This window comes from Stegodyphus dumicola, chromosome 5 (genome assembly GCF_044657685.1).
Source record: "Stegodyphus dumicola isolate Sdum_Otavi_A_Nest chromosome 5, ASM4465768v1".
Lineage (NCBI taxonomy): Eukaryota > Metazoa > Arthropoda > Arachnida > Araneae > Eresidae > Stegodyphus > Stegodyphus dumicola.
In genome coordinates this window covers 123170158-123196306 of record NC_140772.1, presented here as the reverse complement: position 1 = coordinate 123196306, position 26149 = coordinate 123170158, and the positions used below count along the sequence as shown (strand labels likewise).

At 31.0% G+C, this 26149-nt stretch overlaps 1 protein-coding gene across 4 annotated transcripts in view; it reads left to right on the top strand.

Annotated features, from left to right (window-relative positions):
• The first annotated feature begins 315 nt into the window (after nucleotides 1-315).
• Nucleotides 316-26149, top strand: part of Ube4A (Ubiquitination factor E4A) — a 163990-nt gene continuing 138156 nt past the window's right edge. For 2 of the 4 annotated variants that reach the window (XM_085817018.1, XM_085817016.1), the window contains exons 1-2: nucleotides 360-516; nucleotides 15291-15544. In XM_085817018.1, coding sequence (XP_085673144.1) covers nucleotides 15292-15544 — 253 coding nt within the window. In that variant the 5' untranslated portion in view covers nucleotides 360-516; nucleotide 15291. Of the gene's footprint in view, nucleotides 517-15290; nucleotides 15545-26149 lie in introns of all 4 variants that reach the window. The other 2 variants (XM_085817017.1, XM_085817019.1) reach the window with 2 other exon arrangements.

The following is a 26149-nucleotide window of genomic DNA, read 5'->3' as shown; positions in this document are numbered from 1 at the left end:
GGTACCTGGGCTGATTGTGCCGCATGCGCGAACTTGGGTGGTGTGATTAGCCACTGCGGAGGCAAGGAGGTTAGAAGACCGAGCACATTTTAATAATTACCCGGTGGATTAAGCTTAGGCTAACTTATTGAACTCAATTCGTGTATAAAAATTCATTATAATTCAAATTATTTACGTGTTTACTTTTGAAATGATTAAAAAAAAAAAGCACAGTCTGTTCGATCAAAGATAGGGCCTTCGGCCCAGGCACTATAGAAGTGTCTACACGTACGACGTGTTCTATCACCCCCACACCAATCTTATCATTAACCGTAATCGCAATAGAATGACGACCAGGAAAATTACAACTCAACTTTAACGTGCATAAATTTTTGTTTACGTGATATTGTGTTCGTCTGTGCCAAGAAAGTTTTTGTACTGTTACAATGCAGTCTTTAATGAATAAAATTTCATCTTAAAAAGTATGACCTATGCCTAAACTTGTTTTAATTATTTTTAACATCTGAAAATTTTTGCGTAAGTGTAGGATCATTAGTTGATGCTTATATATGTATGTGTTTAAAGTTTTCTGAAGTTGTACTTATTTATTACTTTGTGTGCTAGTGCTTTAAAACGTTCGTAATAAATGAAACTAACATATTTAATATAAAAAAGTATAGAAATGCTATATCATCTAGGTTTTCGTAATACATGCATATTTTAAATATCGTGCGACGTATTGCTATTTATGTTTGACGTAGAGGTCCATTTTCTTTTAATAATTGTGAGTTTCTTATTAAATTGATTTTGCGTATGAGGATATTGTATGTGTTATTTTCACAAATTTCTTTTTCTATGAGGTATTCAATAATAAGCCTTATAAATGAGCCATGTATTGCGTTAAGAAATCATCCTACGTATGTTTTTTAAATAAATGAATCAAATTGTGTATGAGGGGGAGAAAAATGTTGATTAAAGAAAAGAAATTGGGTTGTTGCGTCTTGTGTCATAGGAATGTAACTTGTATAGTACTTTTTTTTCGTTTGTTAAAAATTGGTAAACGTTTATGTAAAACTATGCTTTTCAACTTTTTGTGTATTGCACTCATCCTTAGAAATGTTATTATTTTTACGTTATGTGACATATATGTGTATAATTGCACCTTATATGATTGATAGATAATTATAGCGTAATAATGAAAATAATCTCGTATGACTTTTAAAACAAATTACAACAATCTGAACGGAATTTAGCACTAGTCTTGAAAAAGATCAGATTTCTCTGTTCACAGGTGTGAATATTATTTAATGATTTTAATTGCTTAATGTCTCTTAATTTAAATTTAGAGTTTAGAATCATTTTCCCCTAATTTATTAGTTTTCGTCAAAAGTTCATGTCTTATTTCAGTTTGTCTATGGATGGAAAAAAAAAAGTCTGAAAGCTTCAGATTTTATATTACAACCAAAGGGCTTTTTTTTTTTTTTTTTTTTTTTTTTTTTACATACACATTTCAAGAGCATTTAGGCTACCCCATTGGATTTAATCCTAGTATCTGGTGCACAAGGGATTTGGCTACTTTTGGTGATGATGAGCAGTAAACGGGACATATACGATGAGTAGTTAAACGGGTCATTTTGGTGTTGGCAATAATTTTCAAAATCCTGCCAAGGCTGCACTGTATACTAGGATTTTACCCCCCCCCCCCATTGGGCTAAAAATATTTAAAAGCAGCGTATCTTTAGAATTTCATATAGACAGTCTCGTGTGATGGAAGCAAAAATGTTTTATTCGGTACAGTGATGCTACTGGTTGCTTTAAAATCGTCAAGTGTTTAATTACAAATTTTCTAAAATTCTATAAAATATCAAATAGATAATGAAGCAAATTTTGATCATCAGATGCCCATATTTGGATGGAGGGCTATGTTACTCAAAATTTGATGACTCTATGTACTGTTGTTTTTTCACACTGAGATACATACATTCATGCAGATTTTTCAGTATTTCATTTCTTTAAATACCATACAGGGTGACAATATTTGGTGGCAACAATATGAAAAGTGATTAAATGCAAAATGCCATTTCAAGACTAATAGTCCTTCTGAGCTAATGCCTCTTTGGGTTAAAAAAAAAAGGATGCGTGCATTTTCTTTTCTTCTTTTTTGTTTTTAATAAATTAATATGCAAGTATTTTTCAAGTGCCATCGTGGAAACGATCTAGTGTAGTAGTAACTTCTTGGTTAAAGATTCTTCTTTTTAAATTTATTTCTAATTATGTGTGTATTCAAAATAAAGTAATTAAAAGTAAATTGAAAAGCCTATTACTTGCGCTAAAGCTGCAAAGAAAGAAACTAATAATTCATATCAATTGGAATAGAAAATATAATATATAGAAAACTTTCCATATACCGTCTCCAAGGAACACAAATTCAATTTAAAATATGAATGAAAAAAATGTTTAATCAGAATTTAAATTAATATTTTAAATAGTAATTTCAACTTCTTGTTTAAAATTTGCTAAGTCGACTAATCTGCGATCTTATGATCGCAGATTATCGACTTCCGATGATAAGTCGATTAATCTGCTACCAATGACGATAACTACTTTTTCAATATTTAAACTTTACTTTTGGTTTTGGTGTTTTTGCAATTTAAGATTTTTCTTAGGAAATTTTAAACAAGAAGCTGGAATTGCTATTTAAAATACTAATGTAAATTCTGACAAATTGTTTTTCATTCATATTTTAAATTGCATATGTGTTTCTTGGAAAAGGTATATGGAAAGTTTTCTTATTATAAATTATGTATATATATATATATAGATAGATAGATATAGATACTTATGTTTTTGTCTGTTTGAACTTCTTGTAACAGCCAATTAAGTTTTTTCTAATACATTTTTTCCTCCTTTCTATACTAAAAATAGAAATATTAGCTGCCTTTCTAAAATGGATGTGATTTTATGTAATCGTAATGATGCATCTATAATCAGCAAGGGAGGGAAAGAATGGGTCAGTTCTTTATCTCCCATTCTATTCGGCCAATCAACAAAGTACACCTTGTATATTTTTCATATTTCAAAAGCATGACTTAGGATATGTATTAGATTTATATTTCTATAACATTTGTATTTTGACATAAAAAAAAAATCAAACTTTTTGGGAAATAACAGTCTGATTTTTTCCATAATTTGATTTGGTGCTACAAATTATGCTAAAATACCAAATTTTCTAAAATTCTTGCTATCTGTTTTAAAGATACTAACATTTGAAAGTTGGCATGAATTTTCAACTTGGTGAGGAAAATTTTACTTGTCAAACTTAAAATTCATATTAAATCAGTTAAAAAATTTGCTCATTATGTATTATTTCGTCAATCAAAAGAGCTGGTTGAGATCCCATGAAAGCCATGCCAGCATATCTCTGGAATTCTGAAGGAACTGATGCCTCTTTATTTAAGTATTTCACCTGCTTCATTTTTAGGCTTCGGTAAAAAAGCTGCCAGGGATTTTTACTGTTTTTTTTTTTTTTTTTTTTTTTTTTTTTTTTTTTTTTTTAGGCATTCTGATTTTACACGAAGCTTTGTTTAGAAGGCTATAAATATAAACTTCTTGCAGATAATTGTTTCATTCTATTAGTGTTTTGTTAGCCAGCTAACCATATCCTGTTCATTAATATACATATGTTTTGGACATAAGAATCTGCTGCTTACTGTTCTATAGAAGATAAGTCCCAAGTTTGGTAAAAGTATATTTATGGGTGCCTCTTGACAAAATTTGGCAGTACATGGATATTGAGTGTGTGCAGTTTTTTGAATTGTTATTTTGGCTTTGTGTAGCTCGATTTTTGTGCCGAAAATCGTAGCTACACAAAGCCAAAATAGCAAGTAAAGGCATTACACAAACTCAGTATGCATGTACACATCGACCTATTTTCACTTCAAAAAACATCAGAGAATTGCACAAACTTGGCATTGCGCACTCCCTTTGTCTATGTGCACATCAATCTGTTCACTTAAAAAGTCGAACGAGCAGCCTACAAAAAATATATAATATCAATAAACTACATTTTAAATCAAATACTGAAATAACATAAAAAAGGAAATTCATAATGCGCTACACAAAGGAAATATCCATTTACCTTATTTAGAAATTTCAATGTCTTCAGTCAAACAAAATTCCTTAACAGCATTCTAAAACTGTGAAAACCACAAAATAACAACATTTTTCCTAATGAACATCCAACACACAAGCAAGCCTTTACAAAGCTTTTCCCATCATGCAAATTCACTGCAATCATGCAATCAATTACATCATAATAGGGTTTCCATAACATTTTCAACTGCTCAGGTTACCATAAGTGAAACAACTTTGCGATAATCTAGGGGGCACCCTTCAGTGTACTCTAACCTCAAGTTTTAATAGTTTTTCAGAATATAAGAAACAATACAATAATAGCAATTCATTTATGCTTTTGTTCATGAAAAACAAACATTCCTTATTGAGAATCAGTCAGGTTTCATCAAATAGAAGTGCATAGGTTATCAGTCGGTGTGTTATTACATCACACTTATCCATAACTGGCACTAAATTGCACTGTTTTGTGACAGTTTTGTGATCAACAGGATAATTTGTAAGTATCTGAATTTCTGTCCTGAATGATTACATGTTAAATTCTTTTGGAACTTTAAGACTTGTTGGTATTAGTTTTTATAGCATTTCGCAAACATATTTGGCGATTTTAGATTTGTACCAAGAACTTGGCTATAATTGCAAAGATCATGAAGAGTGAATGTAAAAATAAAGAACACAATATATAACAATAATAGTAATTCTCACATATTGTTTCCTAGGAATATTTTTAAGAACCTTATCTTTATCATTATTATTTTACTGCAAGTAATTTTTCCAGTCAACTGTAGCATTTCACACATATTAAGCTGTATGTTACACCATTTTATGGATGTAAGCTCCTCTGCCCGAGAATAATAAATCTAATGGCAGTGACAAGTTCTGTTCATGTTCTGGAACTGCTAAACCAATTTCCAACATGAAGCTCCCCCTTTTTTTATTGTAATTTTTACATTGCATTTCCAACGATATTTTCATTAACATAACGCTTTGTGTTGTGGTCATTTTTGCATATTCGTTCACGCAAAAGACCTTTCCTGAAAAAAATGATGTGGCATCCACCTCATTACATGGTAAACTAAAGATTGTTAATGTCATATTCACACACACACACACACACAAAAAAAAAAAAAAAAAAAAAAAAGATGAATATACAGTATAAAGTCTGTAATTTGGACCTCAAAGCTACAAACTTTATGCCCATAATGCGTTTACGCATGTGCGTATAAAGTCTGTAATTCGGACCTCAAAGCTGCAAACTTTATGCCCATAATGCGTTTACGCATGCGCGTTTAATGTATAACGGACGGTGTAAGCTAGGCTAAAATTATCTAAGGAATTTCAGTTAATGTTCCAGATTGTGCTGTTCCTTAATCTTCTAATTGGATCTGGCTTATTATTTTTTGCAGACTGTTAGACCAATTTTATAAAAATTAAGCTAGAATTTTCGATTATGTCAAAAAGAGTTTCCAATTCTGGAGCTGCCAAAGGATCTACAAAGCGAAAGCATGTTTCGATATCCATTAAACAAAAAGTGGAATTGCTGCAAAAAATGAAAAAAGGCCTATCCGTCTCAAAATTATGTGAGAAGTATGGCATTGGAAAGTCCACTATATATGACACAAGGAAAAGGAACTTTTTGTCGAAGCATCTTAAATAACTCACATTGAAAGAAATATTTAATAAAGTAAACAAATAAATACTTAGCTTTTTTGTGTAAATTTTGATACCCTTTAGATCATAATTGTTCTTTATTTCATAATTGACGATTTCATATTTTTAATTGTATAATTTCTGCATGCTATCTTACCAGATTTAAATTAATGATCTATAATCCTCAATTGCTGAAGTCCCGACGAGTCTGGATTACGGACTTTGTACTGTATTTTTAAATAAATGCGAATTCAAAAATGTCATCAAAAATTAATAATATTTGAATACATGGGGCGAGAAAAAATGCAGTGAAAAAATTTGCTGTCATTTTTTTATTTTACTTAGTTTTACATTATTTTAAACTATGCATAAATAAAGGCTGTATTTACAATTAATTACCAGCCAAAATTTCAAATTTTACTAAAGAAAAAAAAAGATTCATTGTACTATGATAGCTAATCTGATGTCTTTAAAATCTTCTTTTCACACATTGCAAAGCATACAGATATTTAGTCCACGTGTACTGAACATGTTTATCATATACTAAATTCAAATTCCAAATCTTTGCTATGACATGATGATCCTAAGCATTAAATGTGACTTGCAAATGAAATTAAATTTTGAAGGAACTTCTTCCCGAGAAAATCCTAAATATTTTCTGACATCTCAGCTATGTTTAAATTATGTATCTTTAAAGAAAATAGCATTTTATTAAAAAAAGAGCAAAATTAACTCTCAAGAGTGGACAACAATCAGATGTTATTTTTATTTGAGAAAATTCAAAGATTTCTACCATATTTTTTAATTGCAATTTTTAACATTGCACTTCCAGATGGCTTTGTCATTAACATAAAGTTTTGTGTTGTGGTCAGTTTTGCATAATTGTTCAGATAAAAGGCCTCTTTTTTGGAAAAAATTATGTGGCATCCATCTCATTATGTGTTAAATTAAAGATTGTTAATGTTATATTCACACACACGAAAAAAGTAATGAATGTATTTTTAAATAAATAATGTGAATTCAGAAACTTCATCAAAAATGAATAATATAAGAATATATAGTGAGAGCAAAAATTTAGCACGATCCTAGTATACGATTATATGAAATATTAGATCCCGTAGCTGGATTTTGACGAGATATCATGGTTGATTGGTGATTTAGTCTCAGGGGCTGCTATAACAAAAAAGTACCAACTTGTGTTATGAATTCTGCATTTTAAATATAAAAGTTTAAAAATGTTCATAAAATGCTAAATATTTTTAAAAGGTACATAATTTAAAAATAGCTGAGATGTCATAAAATATTTAGAATTTTCTAGGGTAGAAGTTCCTTTAATTTAAAGGGAATTCGGTTGATCTTTACAATATGGTAACTGGTAGTTTGGCGACATTTTGGAGGCGATAAAGGTTACTACCTGGCACTTTGGTAATAATGTGAGCAGCACTCAGTTCCGATTACGCATTATTTTGTGTGAGGGAAATGAGAGATCATGGGATATGTCATGTGATATTAATGGACGATACGGTTCTTTAATCGGAAAAGGGGGGAAATCGGGAAAAAATCTGGAAATTTTGTATTTGGCTTTATTCTGTGTTGTGTGAAACAGTGTTCGTGAATTTTTGGATCCCATGGCCGTAACTAAAGTGAATTCGAAATGGGTATTTATGTATGTATTAATTTAATGTATGTGCTCATTTATATTTTAAGTAGTGTTTTTGAATTTAATTATATTTTAATTAAATGATAGTTATTTTGTGAATTTTATGTTTGTAGGAATTTGTTATACGTTTTAGTTGAAGTAAACGTGCATGGAAATAATTTAAATATCTGACAATAAGTATTTGTAATGGTTGCGGTATGAATTCATTGGTGACGTGTATAATGTAATAGATGATTTAGAGGTAAAAGTTTTTGGATATTTTATTTATTTTATATGTGGAAATGTTCATTACTTTTTCGCGATCAGGTAATTTCATATATGTTCTTTTTACCGGGTTTAAAGATTGAGAAAATTGTCATGTATTTTCGTGAAATTTTTCTAATTTCTGAGAAAAAAGCAGTGTACATGGATATAGTGAAGAGTGTGCGCAATGCCATTTTTGTGCAATTCTGGGATGTTTTTTTAAGTAAAAATAAGTCGGTGTGTACATGGTTTATGTGTATGTGTTATTTTGAATAATGCGTAAGGAGTATGGTATTGTGCACTTTTTCCCAATTTTGCAGTGAATATTTGTCATGATTAAGCAGTTTTGTTAGATAAAATTTCTGGCATAAGTGTAATTCGGCTAGTAGATTGTTGGAAGAAGTGTTCAGTAGATAAAAAGAAAAGAAACATGTCTTTATGGCGGCGGGAAAAAAAAATAGAGGGTTGCTGTAGGAGAGTTGGTCGCCAGATTTTCGCCAAAAAAACGCCAAGTTACCATAATGTAAAGATCAACCGGAAATTCATTTGCAAATCATATTTAATACTTAGGATCATCTGCCATAGCAATGATTTAGAATTTAGTATATGATAAACATATTCAGTGCAGTGGATATAGTATCTGTATGCTTTGGATTGTGTGAAAAGAATATTTCAAGCAAATCTAGCCATTATAGATAATTGAATCTTTTTTTAGTAAAATTTGAAATTTTGATGAGTTAATAATTATAAATATAGCCTTATGTATAATTTAAAATAGTGTAAAACTAAGTATAATAAAAAAAGCAACAATATAACTTCACTGCAGTCATCTCTTTAAGATGACCACCTATGAGAATGACAGTATTTCTTATAAGAAAAAATTAATAATAATATCTTATAGAAATAATTAAAAAGAAATTAATTGCCAATTTGAAAATTTTAGTTTAACAATTTAAAAAAAGAGTTAATGCTAAAAAGTATATAAAAATATGATATGGTAGAAACTTTCTGAAGTAAAAATATCTAATTGCTGTCCACTCTTAATAGTAAATTTTTACTGTTTTTTAATAAAATGCTATTTGTTTTTTAAAGCTACATAATTTAAAAATAGCCGAGATGTCAGAAAATATTTAGGATTTTTTTTTGGAAGAAGTTCCTTTAAAATTTAATTCATTTGTGAATCAGATTAATGCTTAGTATCATCTGCCATAGCAAAGATTTAGAATTTGAATTTCTAAATGATGTGTTTCCACGTGTACTGAATATTCAGTACACGTGGATAAAATATCTGTATGCTTTGGATTGTGCGAAAAGAAGATTTGGTACTTTTCCGCTTCGCCGGCGCAAATCTTGCCAAACAGATTTTATTGGCGACAACACAGATTATATACATAAAAAATGCTAATAAATGTTAGTTCTAAGAAATTTTTATTTTGAAGGCATAAACATTTTGATATCATTTAAAATTTTGTAAAAATACAGTAAATAAAGACACTTTGTAAAAAGACATTAATTTAAGATTTTTCTATGCTTTCATGATAAACATCCTGGTTCGCCGTTTCATATTATGTGACCCCAAGTGATCTCATCTCACGTAAACTATGCTACAAAAATCTAATTCTCTCAGTAATTACATTAATTTCAAGTTAAATCTTAATTTGGAATACACGTTTAAATCCAAGTATTATTTCTATGAATTTAACCTTTGACTTTGCTTTTTCTATATTTTCGCCATTGGGTGAGCGGTTTGATTGCATCCTAATTGACTTTACCGCAAATGGCCTTAGGGTATAAAATTGAACTATCTAGTAAAAATTCTATGTAATTGTATACCAATATTGAAACAATCAAACTGATAATAAATGGCTGCAGCTTGTTTTAAAAATGAGGTGAGAAAGGTTACCAGCGAGGTTATTCCGTTTGGCATCGATTGTACCATTTCTGGTGACTTTATCGCTTGCGCCGGCAAAATGGAAAAGTACCAAAGATTTTAATATTTTACAGACCGATCGCCTATTAATAGGCTTTTTATTGCCAACGCGTACCGACCGATAGCCTATTAATTGGCTTTTTATCCCCAATGCCTATCGACCAATCGCCTATTAATTGGCTTTTTTTTTTTGCCAATGCCTACCGACCAATAGCTAGCCTATTAATCGGCTTTTTTCGCCAACGCCTACTGACCAATAGCCTATTAATCGCTTTTTTCTCCGGTCTACCTAAAAATAGCCTATAAATCAGTAGCCATGGCGATAAGCAATTGCCATTTGCTATATCATCTGCATTTTATTATTATTATTGAGGTACATTGCTCACTTGCGTTAAGTGCAGTGCTTTGTAAATCTTCCTATTTTCACACCATTTTAAAAAAATTGACCTTTCATGATAAGCGGAAAAAAATGGCACTGGAAAGTTTTATTTAAATTATTTATCAGATTGTCCTGTCAGTTATTCAGGACAGGCAGAATCTGCGGCTGAGTAGCTGGTCGGATGTTTTTGAACCGTTAGCGGTCAATAAAGTGTTAAGCATACTGTGGAACCTCGAGATGCGAGTTTAATTCGTTCTAGCATTGAGCTTGTATAGCAAATTTCTCCTATCTAGAAAAAATTTCTCCACTTAAAAAAATGGAAACATGTTTCGATCTACAAAGCGAAAGCATGTTTCGATGTCCATTAAACAAAAAGTGGAATTGCTGCAAAAAATGGATAAAGGCTGTCCGTCTCAAAATTATGCGAGAAGTATGGCATTGGAAAATCCACTATATATGACACAAAGAAAAGGAACTTTTTGAATTTTTTGTGGAGCATCTTAAACAACTTACATTGAAAGAAATGTTTAATAACGTAAACAAATAAATATTAAGCTTTTTTGTGTAAATTTTGATACCCTTTAAATCATAATTGTTCTTTATTTCATAAATTACGATTTCATAGTTTTAATTGTATAATTTCTGCATGTTTTCTTACCAGATTTAAATTGATGATCTATAATCCGGAATCACCGAAGTCCAGATAACGGACTTTGTACTGTATTTTTAAATAAATGCAAATTCAATAACCTCATCAAAAATTAATAATATCAGAATACATGGGGCGAGAAAAAATGCAGTGAAAAAATTTGCTGTCATTTTTTATTTTACTTAGTTTTACATTATTTTAAACTATGCATAAATAAAGGCTATATTTACAATTAATTACCAATCAAAATTTCAAATTTTACTAAAAAAAAAGTATTCATTGTACAGTCAAAAGTCGTTAATCTGGACTCGTCGGGACTTCGGCGATTCCGGATTATCGATTTTTCCGGATTATAGATCATCAGTTTAAATCTCGTAAGATGGCATGCAGAAATTCTAAAATTAAAAATATGAAACCTTAATTTATGAAATAAAGAACAATTATGATCTAAAGGGTATCAAAATTTACAAAAAAAAAAAGCTTCATATTTATTCGTTTACTTTAATAAACATTTCTTTCAATGTAAGTTCTTTAAGTTGCTTCGTTTTATGTGATAATAATTTCTTTTTAATTCTATAAACAGACATCATTTCTTGTTCAGTTATAAAGTTCCGCTGTTCAAATCCCGTAATTGCTGTGCCGAGAATACCGACTAACTTGTCAATCGAAATTTTTTCGTTTTCACTTACCTCTCTGTCACCTTCTTCATGTCTTTATCTATTTTTTGCAGCAATTCCACTTTTTGTTTGATGGACATCGAAACATACTTTCGTTTTGTAGATCCTTTGGGAGCTCCAGCATCGGAAATTCTATTTGACATAATTGAAAGTTCAAGTTTACTTTTATAAAATTGCTCTTACCGTCTGAAAAAAGTAATAAGCGGGATCTAGTTCGAAGATTAAGGAACAACGCAATCATCAACATTAATTGAAATAGATAATTAGATAATTTTAGCTTATACCATCCGTTATACATTAAACGCGCACGCGAAAACGTATTCTGCAGTTGCGCACACGCCTATGCGCAGCGGTAAAGGTCTTACGCGCAGAAAGTTTTTAGCTTTGAGGTCCAGATCATAGATCATTCCGGATTATGGGTGTCCGAATTAACGACTTTTGACTGTACTATGATAGCTAATTTGATGTCTTTAAAATCTTCTTTTCACACATTGCAAAGCATACAGATATTTTGTCAACGTGTACTGAATATGTTTATCATATACTAAATTCAAATTCCAAATCTTTGCTATGACATGATGATCCTAAGTATTAAATCTGACTTGCAAATGAAATTAAATTTTGAAGCAACTTCTTCCTGAGAAAATCCTAAATATTTTCTGACATCTCAGCTATGTTAAAATTATGTAGCTTAAAAGAAAATAGCATTTTATTAAAAAACAGCACAATTGTTCTTTATTTCATGAGTGATGATTTCATATTTTTAATTCGATAATTTCTGCATGCTATCTTACAAGATTTGAATTGATGATATGTAATCTGGAAAATACTCTAATCCGGAATTGGCGAAGTCTCGACGAGTCCAGATTACGGATGTTGTACTGTACAGTAGAAATCGTTTAACAGGAAACTGATTAGACTGAAATATTTTTTTGTGTTAAAAAAATTTCGTGTTAAAGGGTATCGTTTTGGGGGTAAAAAAAAACATATGTAGTCAAAAGTCATTAATCCGGACTCTTCGGCACTTTGGCGATTCGAGATTATTGATTTTTCTGGATTATAGGTCATCAGTTTAAATCTGGTAAGATGGCATGCAGAAATTATAAAATTAAAAATATAAAACCGTAATTTATGAAATAAAGAACAATTATGATCTGAAGGGTATCAAAACTTACAAAATAAAAGCTTAATAGTTATTTGTTTACTTTATTAAACATTTCTTTCAATGTAAGTTGTTTAAGTTGCTTTGTTTTATGTGATAATACTTTCTCTTTAATTTTATAAACATACATAATTTCTTGTTCAGGGACAAAGTTCGGCTGTTCAAGTCCCGTAATTGCTGTGCCGAGAATACCGACTAACTTGTCAATCGAAATTTTTTCGTTTTCACCTACCTCTCTGTCACATTCTTCACTATTGGAAGCGAATTATAATGATGAGGAATTTGATTTAAATCATATCAAAGATGGAGTATATCGAGATGAAATACTACATTTAGTAAGGAATTATAAGCCAAATAAAATAAAAACATCTGCCCTGAAGATAAGGATAGTGCTGACAAATCAACTTCTGATTAATTGCAGCGTGAAATTGATAAACAGATTTCGGAATGGTTAGAAAAACAAAGGATATGCCTTTATCCATTTTTTGCAGCAATTCCACTTTTTGTTTAATGGACTTCGAAACATACTTCCGCTTTGTAGATCCTTTACATATTAGTAAATATATATCGGAAATTCTATTTGACATAATCGAACAATTAGTTGTTACCTCTTCAAACTACTTAGAAAGTTAAACGCAGCTCAGTGCAAAGCACATCTAAAGAGTGAAGCTCGCTTGGAGATCTCTTATTACTGCTAATTCAACTGAACTAAAACCTAGAGCTAATGCTCTCTCCGGTCTTATAGGGTTTCCCTCACTTGCTGAGAAATCTCTTATTACCTTCCATTTCTTGAAAGTTCTGGAAGCATATAAGATTAAACTTGCATATAAGGACTGAATACTGTTACATATAGAGTTCAGTTACAGTCATGCAGGAACTGAATAAAAATTAGTCATCAAAACCATTACCTGCTTTGCAATACCTTGCCAATTTAGCAACATAGCAATTTATTTACCTCAGTGTTAGATAGGCCCCTGAAACCTTACTTTTCTGGCAGAGCTTCTCTTTTTCAAACATTTCATGTTACATTATACAAAAGGTACTACAGTTTCACATATAATTTCATTAAAATTATTTGCACTTATACAAAATTCATAACGCTGTTTTTACAGGGATGTCTGTGTATGTGTGTGATTATTTTCTCATCCACAATAACTGTTACATCATCAAGTTTCCAATAAATTTCTGCTATCTGTATTTATGCTTTCTGCATTCATATAAAAAGTTGATTAGATTTTGGTAAAATTGGACAACCAAAAATGGTGCTTTACTTGAAGACCTTAAAGGCCTGTTTACACTAGTGGCACTTTGAGTCCAAGAAATACATATGTACTTGATAGCTCCACTCAAGGGGAAAAAAAAAAAGGCGCTCACTATTTTTATCTGCTGCCAACCTATATATACATAGGTAAAAGAGATAATGATTTCAGTATAAAAATACGATTTTGAGTTTTCAGTGAATAAGCAAGTTGATTTGATTTTGGGTAAAACTGTACAACCAAAAGTGGCACATTACATGAAGCCCATAAAAGCTTTTAATGGACATGAAAAGGTGTTAATTTCTTTGAAGCTATAGCAATTTTTAAATGAAAAAAATATATAAAATTACAATCCAAAACTTTTTAAATTTTAGTATTTATTTCAGTGAGAACAACATATTACATTTGGGCTAAAATTAATAAACTGGATGTGATTTTTTTTTTATTTTTATTTTTTTTTTTGAAGCTCTGTACAAACTTCCTTAAAAAAAAAAAAAAAAAAAGAACATTATGAGATAATCCCTCAAATCTGGTTTTTAAAATAGGTATGTGGCTGAGAACAATGTACTATATTTTTAAGCGTTAAATGTTTTTTTTTTTTTTTTTTTTTTTTTTTTTTTTGAATTGTACTAAATGGAAATAGAATAAGCTCATTATGAAGCAGTTAAATCTATTAGCCTCAATTCTCAATTTTGTGTTCATTTCAGTTTTGTGTTCACTTTTCAAATGAAAGGGTTCTGCCACCAAATAGATTAGTTACATGGTCTTGAATCCGAAAAACAGAGAGAGTTTTTGATAATACAGACTTGCTTCCTGCCAAAGATTAGCTGATGGTTTTTGTAGAAGCTGAACATTGTTTTGAGTATTAGCTTCATGGCTGTGACTATTCTAGCCTAATTCTAATAATTCTTTACCATAAACACTTTAATTATAACATTAGAATGATGTTGTATAATGACAGTTTTTACCTTTTGGACTGAATTTGCGATGAATGAAACCTTTTGACTTATTTTTACTGGCGATTTCTGCAGTTTTTTTTTTTTTTTTTTTGGGGGGGGGGGGGAAGATCTCGTATAATTTCATGATGCATTCCAATGTTGGCAGCCTAATAAATATTGCCATTTGGAAATCTTTAAAACTTCATATGGCCTTGCAAATAGCCAGCTCGAAGTGTTGCCATTCTTTGTTGCAACGCTCTATAATGTGTCTTTCACATTTCAACTGTTAAGTGTTTAGGAAGTGGGCAATTTAAAAGTCAAGAAATATACCTATTATATTTTTTATGAATGTGTGTTCCTTCATATTTAATCAATAAAAGATGTTGCTAACGCTTTATATTATGTACCTCTAAGCAGAATAATATTTGATCTAAATATTCAAAAGGTGTTTAGTCATGAGTCTTTTTTTTTTTTTTTTTTCTTTGGAAAGTTGTGTATAGTATGTAATATATATATATATATATACACATAGTCTGAATTGATAGTATGTTTTTTCATCTTTGTTGTATTGTTGGGGAAGTGTTTCAATTAAAAGAACTGAAAATTAAATTAATTATATATTTTCAAATGCAGCATGTCAGAGCAAGATTTCAAGAATCCTTTTGCTGCTTTGTTTCCATGTGCTGATGAAGGAGACACTTTTAAGACTGCAGTAATTCCTTCAGAAATTATTGACAGACCTAGCAAAAGTGGTGCATGTAGCTCTCAAGAAACTTCAAGTGCTGAAATGCAGACATCTGATACTATTGTGCCCCAGATTGAAGAAAGGGAAAAACATCTTTTAAGTCATTTTTATGAAGATGTATTTAGGCTAACACTTTCAAAAGGTAAGCTATCAGTATTGGCAACATTTATTAAAGAAAATTTCTTTTGTTTTCAAGCTGTGAAAAGGGAGTTGTGTATTTTCTATGAAAGGATAAGTTTTATTTTAGTACGGCTGTAACATTCATTTTACGCTTTTACTGTAATCTATGCAGGGTAAAAGAATTTTAAAAACTGGCATTTGTAAACCAGATTTTAAAAAATTTTTCTACACTAACTTGTAAAATGATATGCATTGTAGATTTTTGAAGTAATTAAAACTCTGAAGGTTTTTGAAATAATTAAATCTCTGATTAGGTGATATTAAGAAGCATAACACATAGTTTTACATAAAATAATTTATTTGTTAAGGTAATATAATTTTTGTATAATTTTATTTATTAGTTAATTAATAGCAGAAAAAAATGGAATGTCTTTGCATCTTTTTGGCATTTGTAACTTGCAAAGTCACTTTAATCACTAACATATAATCTTACATACCAATATATACTTTAAAAAATAAGTATTCTTATACTATTTATATAGCGACAAATAATCAGAATAAATATAACCATATTTATAAATACAATTTATGTAATTTTTCAAAATGGTTTATCACATATATCTGCATTACTGCCATTTACACACAGTGCTTTAAGAAAAACACACACTTTACTGCCTTTTCAACCCCTAGCTGAGTTCTTGATTATGTACAGTCCCAAAGTAGAAAGCATTCTTGCAATCCTTGTTGATGAAGCTTTTGCTGTGCTTAGCATTTCAATGATATTCGGTTCTTTGACCACTAAAGTATGGACCTTGTATTATTTCAAAAAAGATTCTGTAGAAAATTGAAGCACAGATTATAATATCCATGTAATGCTGAACAAAGCTGTGTCTGCATATTTTTCTTTCACTTACTCCAGAGCTGGATTAATCAATAAGCAAAGTAAACACTTACTTAGGGCATTGAGAAAAGGGGCACCGTAAAAAGGTTGTTAGGGACTTGGGAAAGGAGGCACCACAAAAATTTTCCATGGCCAGTTTTACCATGGAATGTATAGTGCAGATAAGTCAAGATTAAGAAATAAGGAATGAAGAAAAAATTGGCGAAAATGTATATGAGGGCACCAATATCTTTCAAGTGCTCATGTAATAATCCTCTAAAAGTAATAATCCAGCCCTGAAGAACTCCAACTCCTGTTCCTTTTTACTTGCTCGTAAGGCTTCAACTTTACATTGTAGTGATAAAATGTATGCTAAAAAATGCTGTTGACAGTATTTCTTCATATCACTTTTTAAATAATTTTTTCATACTATAGCAAGATTTTTTAAAGCTGTTTTCAGGATCTCTCCAAATTTGAACAGCTTTAGCAATGATGGAATTGTCCTTTTAGATTTTATCCAAAGCAATGAAACTTGCTTTAAATGAAGTAAAAGAGCTACATTTTGTTTGATTGTCATAATAAGGACTTTTCACTGAATATTCCTGTTTGTTGCATCTCGATTCTCTTCTACAGTTTGCATAAAAATTTGCCATTTCTTATATAGTTTTCGAGAGAATCACATATGGAGTTCTAGTATACTTCAGATGAGATAGTCATGAAGTATGCAATCTACCCCTTTGTGTTTTTATATCATAAATGACTTCACTGAAACATTATTTTTAAATACGGAGGTAAATATGAAAACATAAAAAAATAATACTTAATTTAAAAACACACTAAATTTAAAGTTACTTATAAGGGGTTAAGTTGGCATTTTTGTTTTTTAAAGATCACCATGCTATTTACATTTATTGTAACTCAGCAAGCAGTATCAGTATATAAAAGGAAACAATTCAAAATACAAAAGTCCTGATAAATTAAAAGTGCAGTTTATGTAATGCAAATACAATATTGCAAATTAAAAATACAAAAATGATACATTAAACCTATTATACATATTATGCATTATTGTTGTTCCTCCCATATGCACAACAAACTGTTTACAAAAATATCAGAGAATTGTAGAGATTCAGCATTGCTCACATTAAACATTATATATATTATATTTATCATTGTTTTCTTCCTATGTAGATAACGATCTTTTTTTATTTAGGGAATAAAGGGAAAAAAATCAGATAATTGCATGAACTTGGTTTGGCACACTATCTTAGCATTGCACATTAAACATTATATATATTTTATGATACATTATTATTCTTTTTCCTGTGTGCATGGCAGTTTGTTTTCATTTAAAGATTTGTATGATCTCGGCATTCTGAGATTTGTATGATCTCGGCATCGTGCGCAGTCTCAGCATTGCACACATAAAACATCGTACAAATTATATTAACCATTACTGTTGTTCCTATATCCCACAATCCCATTAATTCTGGTTAAAAAACAATGCAGATAAATAATTAAATAAGATTGCCAGAAGAAAGTCATTATGAAATAACAAAAAAAAAAAAAAAAAAAGTAATGTTACTAGAATAAAATTATTACGTGAATAGAAATCACCATATTTAGCATGCTTATTATTCTTCAATTTAGTCAACTGCAGTTTCAATAGTTTCATAGTTCAATAATAGTAGCTTCATAAAATAAAAGAAGAGTGAGTTTCGTATTCAAAAATGCAATGAACTGGTGAAAAAAAGAAGTGATAAATGAATAAAGTGACAGATTGCATACTACATGATTACCTCAGATGTTATATTTAAATTAGTTTGATTGTCTAAATTGGGCTCGGGAGTGCTGGGTATTTCAAGAATATTTTATGATTTGAATAAAATGCTCAGTTATAATTTGATATATTTAAATCTTTAGCTAATAAAACAATATATTTTTTGAATTGTTCAATTCTTTTCTAATTTTTTCCATATTTGCCACATTGTTAGCTACAAAATTTTACACTTTAATTAATTTTCAACTTTCTTTTAATGGCATCAACAGCAAAGTATAGTAAATTTCCACTTGTATGATGTATCAATGGTTTCCACTGAATATAATGGATATTAGAGCAGCCATCCAGCATTGCACATACTGTTTGATGAACTAAAACATTATTGCATTTCTCTGTTTGTTTTTTATATATCATTTAATAACTTACCACTAAAATAATTTTTAGATGAGGCTATCCAAGATGCAACATCTCCATTAATGTTTTAAAAATGAGAGTTTTTTTTTTTACACTGGGAAATGATTCATTTGTAGTATAAAGAAATTTACCTACTTGATAATTTATTTTAGATTTATGAGAAGATGCTCTTTTTACAGCATATTTATGTAGATTGTGCCCCATGTATTTTGAATGAACTGAAACTGTTTCTATATGTAGTTTATTTAAAATTTTACTGTAGCTTATTTAAAATATTTTAAATCAATAAAAACTACTGCCACTATGTCCTTTTCTTTCTTTCTTTTTTTTTTTTTTTTTTTTTTTTTTGCTAGTCATTATAAACTCCTAAAAAACATTGTAGGCTATCTTAATCTTTGACTTTACCACTTTTCTTATCATTTAAAAAAATGAATGAATGAGAATGTATGATTTGAATCAATGAATTTTGTAAAATACAAATATGCCGATTAAAATCATGATATAAATATGTGATGACTTATTTCATTGTAGATAACTTAACATTAGAAGAGCTTGTTTGGGAATGCACAAATGCACTTTTTAGTCATGGTGGAGAAAACTCATGCGTAGGTGTCTGGAAATCATGGTGCATTGAATGACTGCATGGGATTTTGGAAGAAGCACAATGAGTTGCTAATTAAACATCGTTTATTTTAATTATTTCTTAGCACATATCGTCTTAATTGGTAGAACATGAGGAGTGCTAAATGTGTTCCAATTTTAGATGCGCAATTACATCTTACATAAGGAAGAATAACTATCAGAGGCTGAGCTATAAGTTGCCAACAGGAAGGCGAAGTGGTGAAATAAGATGCTTAGTTAATTGCAGTATTATTTATAAGCTTGGAATGCTTTGTTTTAATCCTGACAGTGATTGGTAAAAAAATGTGCAATGTTGTTACTGCAGGGGAAGCTTAACATAGATGCTTGAAGAGGGGATGCATGCAATTAAAATTAAGAATTTAAAGGACCACTGACAGTTTTTTCCAGTCAAGTTTAATTTGTTAATAAATTTCCATATTTCTATATCTTAGATGTCTCCCTTTCAAGGAGAAAAAGGCATGGCAGTGTTAGCAACAAAAGGGAAATTTTGTACTTTATTTATAACTTCAATGATGAAACAAATAAATGGCTTCTAGAATAATTTTAGAAATACTAGAACAAAATATCATTCTGTAAATTAAATTTAGAATCTAATTTAAGTCTCTAAAATATAAATTTGTAAAGTTCTTGAGGTGGCTGGAAGATCACATAAAACATTATTGCAATCTTGAGAAAATCTTTCATAAAAAGTAAGTATTGTTATCACTATAAAATCAAAATGTTTCTGGTACATAGCTATGAAATTATATTAAAATTAATTTTTATTTACTTATTATAAAACAAAACCAGATTTTCTTATTGTAGAGCAATGTTATAATACACAGAAATTAAAAAATACAGTATAATGTAATAGTAAACTTTGATTAAAATAAAAACAAATGATTCTACAAGTAAATCACTGTAACTGAGTGATGATGACTTTGGGTTGCTTAAACACCATTGACATAAAAACTTTATTCTTTGTACAAGGTAACTGGCTTTTAGCATTCTATATAAAAAAACTGAAGTTTGTATTTACTTTTTATGGCCATAAAAATTCTTTAGAATATATACTTGTAGTAAAAAATAAATACACAAAAATTAAAATTAAGACAAATGTTATTTATCATCAAGTTTTGTCATGAAAATGTAGTAAACAGAATTTAACATTATAATAATAATAGTAAAAAAAAATTTTTAAATATGTGTAGTATTTTCTGTTGTAGTAGCACTTTGTGTTATTGCCAGAAGAATGTGATTGGTGAAAAAATACTATTGCTCAATCAGTTTATGACCCATAGTTGACTTTTAGAAGTATTCATAGAGGGGCAGTGGTATCACTACTTGTAGACTCCTGAGGAGATGATACAAGGAGAAATATGCATAGTGTAAGATAACACAGTCTTTTAGAATCTGGTATGATATACTGATTTATACTGATTGCAGAATGTTTAAGGGTAGAGTTTTCCCTCTTCTCGTCTCTGGGCTTAAGGGGATGTATACAATAAATTTTGAACAGAAAAACTCTGGGAAGAAGGAAATCTTAAGAAAAGAGCTATACTGGGAGAAAGAATCAAACTTAGAGAAAACTTGGCACAATTAAGGTGTTAAAATCTTCATAATGATACTTATTTAGGGAAGGTCTTTTAAAAATTTTCATGCAGTGTTACAAATATAAAAATTTTGAATGTACCCATTAATTTTACATCATCTCAATAAATTTCAAAATTTTATGATTAATTTCATTCTGTTTAACATCATTTGAAATGATACCTTTTATTGACATGATACCTTTTATCAATATTAAAATATGTCAAATTAAAACCGGAAGACCTTGTAGTTTTATTCTAACATAACATTTTTATTCGCATTAACAAATTTATATACTAGTTTCACCAATGATTTTTGGGTGCTTGGCAGTTACTTCTAAAAAGCTTCTGTTCCTGGTTTAAAGGCAACTGGTGTTTTTGAACTGTGCTAAAACATTCCATTTATATATTAAAAAAATAAAAACACATTCTACACTGCTGGCCATCGTAAATGCAACACCCTGAAGGAAGCATGCAAATAACATGAAATTTACAACATGCATTAGCGGGAGGTGAGATATGCAAATGATTAGAATTTCAGCGCAGACGCACTTCAAAGCGCTATTCAAGGCTTGGAGTTTTCAACGATTTCAGGTATGGAAATTGTGTTTTTCTTGTGGTTTTTTTTCAAAAAAAGATCAATTATGCCTCATAGTAAACAGTGATCATTGTTTGGTCAAGTATCCGAGTTCGACAGAGAAAGGATAGTGGCCTACCAAGAGTGTGGATTATCTTTCAGGGAAATCGGTAGTCGTGTTGTACAAAACCAAACAGCTGTAATGCGGCTACGTGACCGTTGGATGCAGGAGGGTACGACAGACTGACATGTTCGATCGCATCCACATCAGTGCACCATGATGACAGGAATATTGTGAGAATGGCAATGACGGATCGCTCAGTCACGTCACGAACCATAGCACATCACATTCAGCCTATAACGCATCATTCAGTGTCTGCGCGTACTATTCGGCGCCGTTTACAGCAGAGTGGACTGTCCGCAAGATGTCCATTGCTTCGTCTACCCTTGACACAGAACCACAGACGTCTCCACCACCAATGGTGCGATGAAAGAAGGATGTAGATGGTAGAATGGAATGAAATTATCTTTACTGACGAGTCACGCTTCTGTCTGCAACACTGCTATGCTCAGATTCGAGTCTGGAGACACTTGTAGAGAGGTTGCTGTACAGCTGCCACACTGGTTCTGCACCGGGTATTATGGTATGGGGCGGTATTGGATATTGCTCTCCCACTCCTCTAGTATGCATTGCCGGTACTTTAAACAGCCAGCACTACATCTCCGAGGTGTTGGCACCAGTTGTCCTTCCTTACCTTCAGGTCTTGCCCAAAGCCATATTTCAACATGATAATGCGCGACCACATGTGGCACGCTTTGTGCAAGGGTTCTTTGTCAATTGCCAGATTGAATTGCTTCCCTGGTTGGCTCGCTCTCCAGATCTTTCGCCGATAGAAAACATGTGATCCATCGTTGCTGAATGATTGACCCAGATTACATTCCAAGCTGCCACACCAAATCAACTTTGGCAACGTGTGGAAGCTGCTTGGTCTGCTGTACCCCACGAACACATCCAAAGTCTTTTTGAATCAATGCTGAGGCGTGTGGCAGCGGTGATCTTCAACAGTGGTGACTAATCTGGCTACTGATTCTGGAAGGAACCACACTTCACAGAAGTCTGTAAATTTAATCATTTGATACTTGGTCAACATGCTATGTATTAAATAATTTTTTTTTTTTTTTTTTTTTTTTTTTTTTTTTTTTTGTGATATCTCTTGTCTTTCTTGGTGTTGCAATTGGGTGGCCAGCAGTGTATTATATGAAAGAAAAATAATTCTATTAAATAATTCTATTAATGAAAAAAATGAACCTTCCAAGTTTATATAAATTTCATTTTTAAAATATTTAGAAAATCTGTAGAATTCAATTTTTAAACAATACCCTCATTGTTAAAATAATTAAAAATACAAAATATTAATTCAAAAGTTTTTTATACAATATTGATCATGTTAATAACCTTCCTTAAATAAAATCTTAACAAATCTTTAAATTTATTACCTAATTTTATTAAACATAATGATGAAAAATTAAATTTTTTGATACTGTAAAATTTTACTCAACTTCATAAAACATTGCAACATATTTTAAATTCTATATGATAAGAAAGCAGAATTACATATTTAAATTTTTAAGTAGTATATACATATGAGTCTTTTTCTATATGATAACAATACAAAATATTTCTAGCTGCACTAATTAGAACCTTATTTTATTCATAAAACACTTGATTTAAAATTTATAGCATTATTTGCATTTTATTTTATTGAATAGACTAATTTAACACATTATGATTGAAAGAAAATAATTATGAATCTTTTGGAGATTGTAATTTTGATTTTTTTTTTTTTTTTTTTTTTTTTTTTTTTTTTTTTGATTGACTAGAACTATGAATAGAGGAAATGAAAATAAATTTATTGCAGGTTCATACTGGAAGTATATTCTACAAACAGAGATTAGCGACCTTCAGAAGCACTGGGATATTTGAAATCATGCAGTATTTGTTTTCTCACTTCTGTATACTGAGAAAGGTTATAAATAAATTATAAATTTTCCATTGAGGTGTGAGGCAGCAAATAACTCTCCTGTCGACTTGACAATGTGTTGATTTATTTCATTGTAGATAATTTAAGAGCTTGACTTGGGAATGCACCAGTTCACTTTTTAATCAAGGTTGAGAGAACTGCAGTGTAGTGGATGAACAGGTGGAATTTTGGAAGAAGCATGAGGCTTAACTACCAGCTTGGTAGTTAAACATCTTTTTTTTTTTTTTTTTTTTTTTTTTTGAACATCAAATTTCTTAGCATGTATTCTCTTAATTAGTAAAATACTAGGGTTGGTAATCTGCCCCACATTCTTAGATACACAGTTACATATTGTATAAAGGAGAACAGCTAATAGAGGCTAACCGACATATTGTCAGCAACTCTGAGCACTTTCTTTTAATCTTGGGCAGTGATTGGACAAAAGATTTTACATTGAAGTTACTGCAGGGAAAGCATGATGTAACATGGTGCAATATGGAACATTGAAGAGGGGATGTATGGAATTAAAATTAAGTTTTTAAAGGACCACTGTCAAATTTGTTCCAATCAAGCTTAATTTGTTAATTAACTTATGTCATATTTTTATATCTTACATATAAAACTATGTAAGAAAGCTAAATATAATTAGGAATAGCCCCTTAGAGCTTAATTTCAATTTTGGATATTTTCTGTATTATAAAAATAGTAATGCTTTTTTTTTTTTTTGCATTATGTCATTTTGAGACTAGTCCGTATCATACGACTCTTAGATAACGCTATTAATGTAAATGAAACTAAAGCTGAAACAGCCAATAATAATTTTACAGCAGTATTATTAATAATTGAATCAAATGCATTGAGAGCCGAAACTAACTCATTCTGAAAAGATTTCATCCTGAACACAACTTATTTGCTCTCTACTTTTCAGCCTAGATAGATTACTACTTGCTGTTTCTCTTTTTACGACAAAGCTATTCAAAATATAAACGTTTTAAAATAGGCATCAGCACCAAGATTTTTGTGGCTGCAACTTGTTCACTGAAATGGCATGGCTACAACATGTGTACTGAAGTAAAGATGAATATTTATTTTGTTTGCTTTTCATTACGGATAAACATAGTATACCAATCAACATTCCTGTCTGTTAACTTTGCTCTTCATTATGGGTAAACAACTACTCAATCAACATTCCTACATCATTGTATCTAAGTTTGCTTCATTATATATATGTGTAATCTTCTGTTACATATACAGGGTGCCCACTAAAGTCCGGTACCACCTGTTTAACTGCCGAATGGCTGCAGCTATGTTAATAAAATTTGTATCTAGATATAGTAAAGTGGCTATGCACTACTTTATGAGATAGCTTACAGCACCACCTGGTGAAAAATGGCGGAGTTAGTCCCCTTATTTTGAAAACGATATGAGATATGAAGAAAAAGTGAATTACAAAGTTGTAGAGTATCCTCGATTTAGTACGACTAGACACCTTGTGAATATGAATGCTGAAAATGCACATTTGTTTCTTTGTGATTTCCGAAACTGTGACGTCACGAAACTTGAACAAAAGGAGAAAAGATTATCTTTTGGACGTAAAAAATGCCCATATCGCGGCACAGTGATGTCACTTGTTATTCACAGTAGAGAGAACTGTGGGTTAAACCCATGAGGTGTATCCTTGTACTGATTGCCTTTACAAACAGAGTAGACAATATACAAATTATGCACAATCGCATAGGAAAATGCATCAACGCAACTTGAGCTTGTTGTGTGAATTTGTGCATTATGCAAATAGTGTATGAAATGTCATACTTGTTCACCTGAGACAACTATAAAAGAGATCTCCTCGTGTTGTATGTTGAAGCTCATGGTCATGGAGCGATTTTCAAAAAATGATTATTTTGATATGGTTCTACTTACAGTGAATGTGAGCACAAGGCACGGTTGGCAGTGTGGTTGCTTCGGCAACATTTTCCTGCAGGTCTAAATCCTTCATTCAAAATCATCCTACAGGTTGTGAAATGTTTAAGGAAGATAGGCTGCGTGACTAGCCAACTTCGATCCGTCAGATCAGCTAAGGTAGGGAGGAAAATGCAGCCAGAAAATGTCTTATCGTATGGCCTCATGTATCAAAACAGCAGCACAAAAGAGATAAGTGAAAACTGTGGCCTCTCAAAAAGTCATTTTGGAAAATCGTAAATGAATTAAGTGCTCATCCATACCGATCAACATCTAATCGGGTATTACTGGACGTGGACACCAAGAGAAGTTTTGCAAGCTGCAACTTCGTCATGAACCAGATAGAGGCCCAGCCAACATTCTTGGCAGGTATAGTATGGATGGATGAGGCATGCATTTGGCAGAATGAAATGTACAGTAGGTAGAACACCCATTACTGGGCACTGGAAAATCCATCATGATCTGCTGACGTTTGACATTAAATATGGTTTTCAATTAATGTTTGGTGTAGAATTTATAATAACAGGCTAATCGGCTCAATATTTTATCAGGGTATGTTAATGGCCACACAATATTTAGAACTTCTGCAAGATATAATACCAAATTTTGCTGAGAACCTGCCGTTGCGTCAATGGGTGGTTCCAACGTGACGCGGCAAGTGAAGCAGTACCTGATGGAGAAATTCGGAGAACGAATAATCGGGTAGGGTGGTTTCGAAGAGCGGCCACCACCATTCACTTGACCTGACTCCAGTGGATTGTTTCTTCTGTGAATACCTCAAACAGC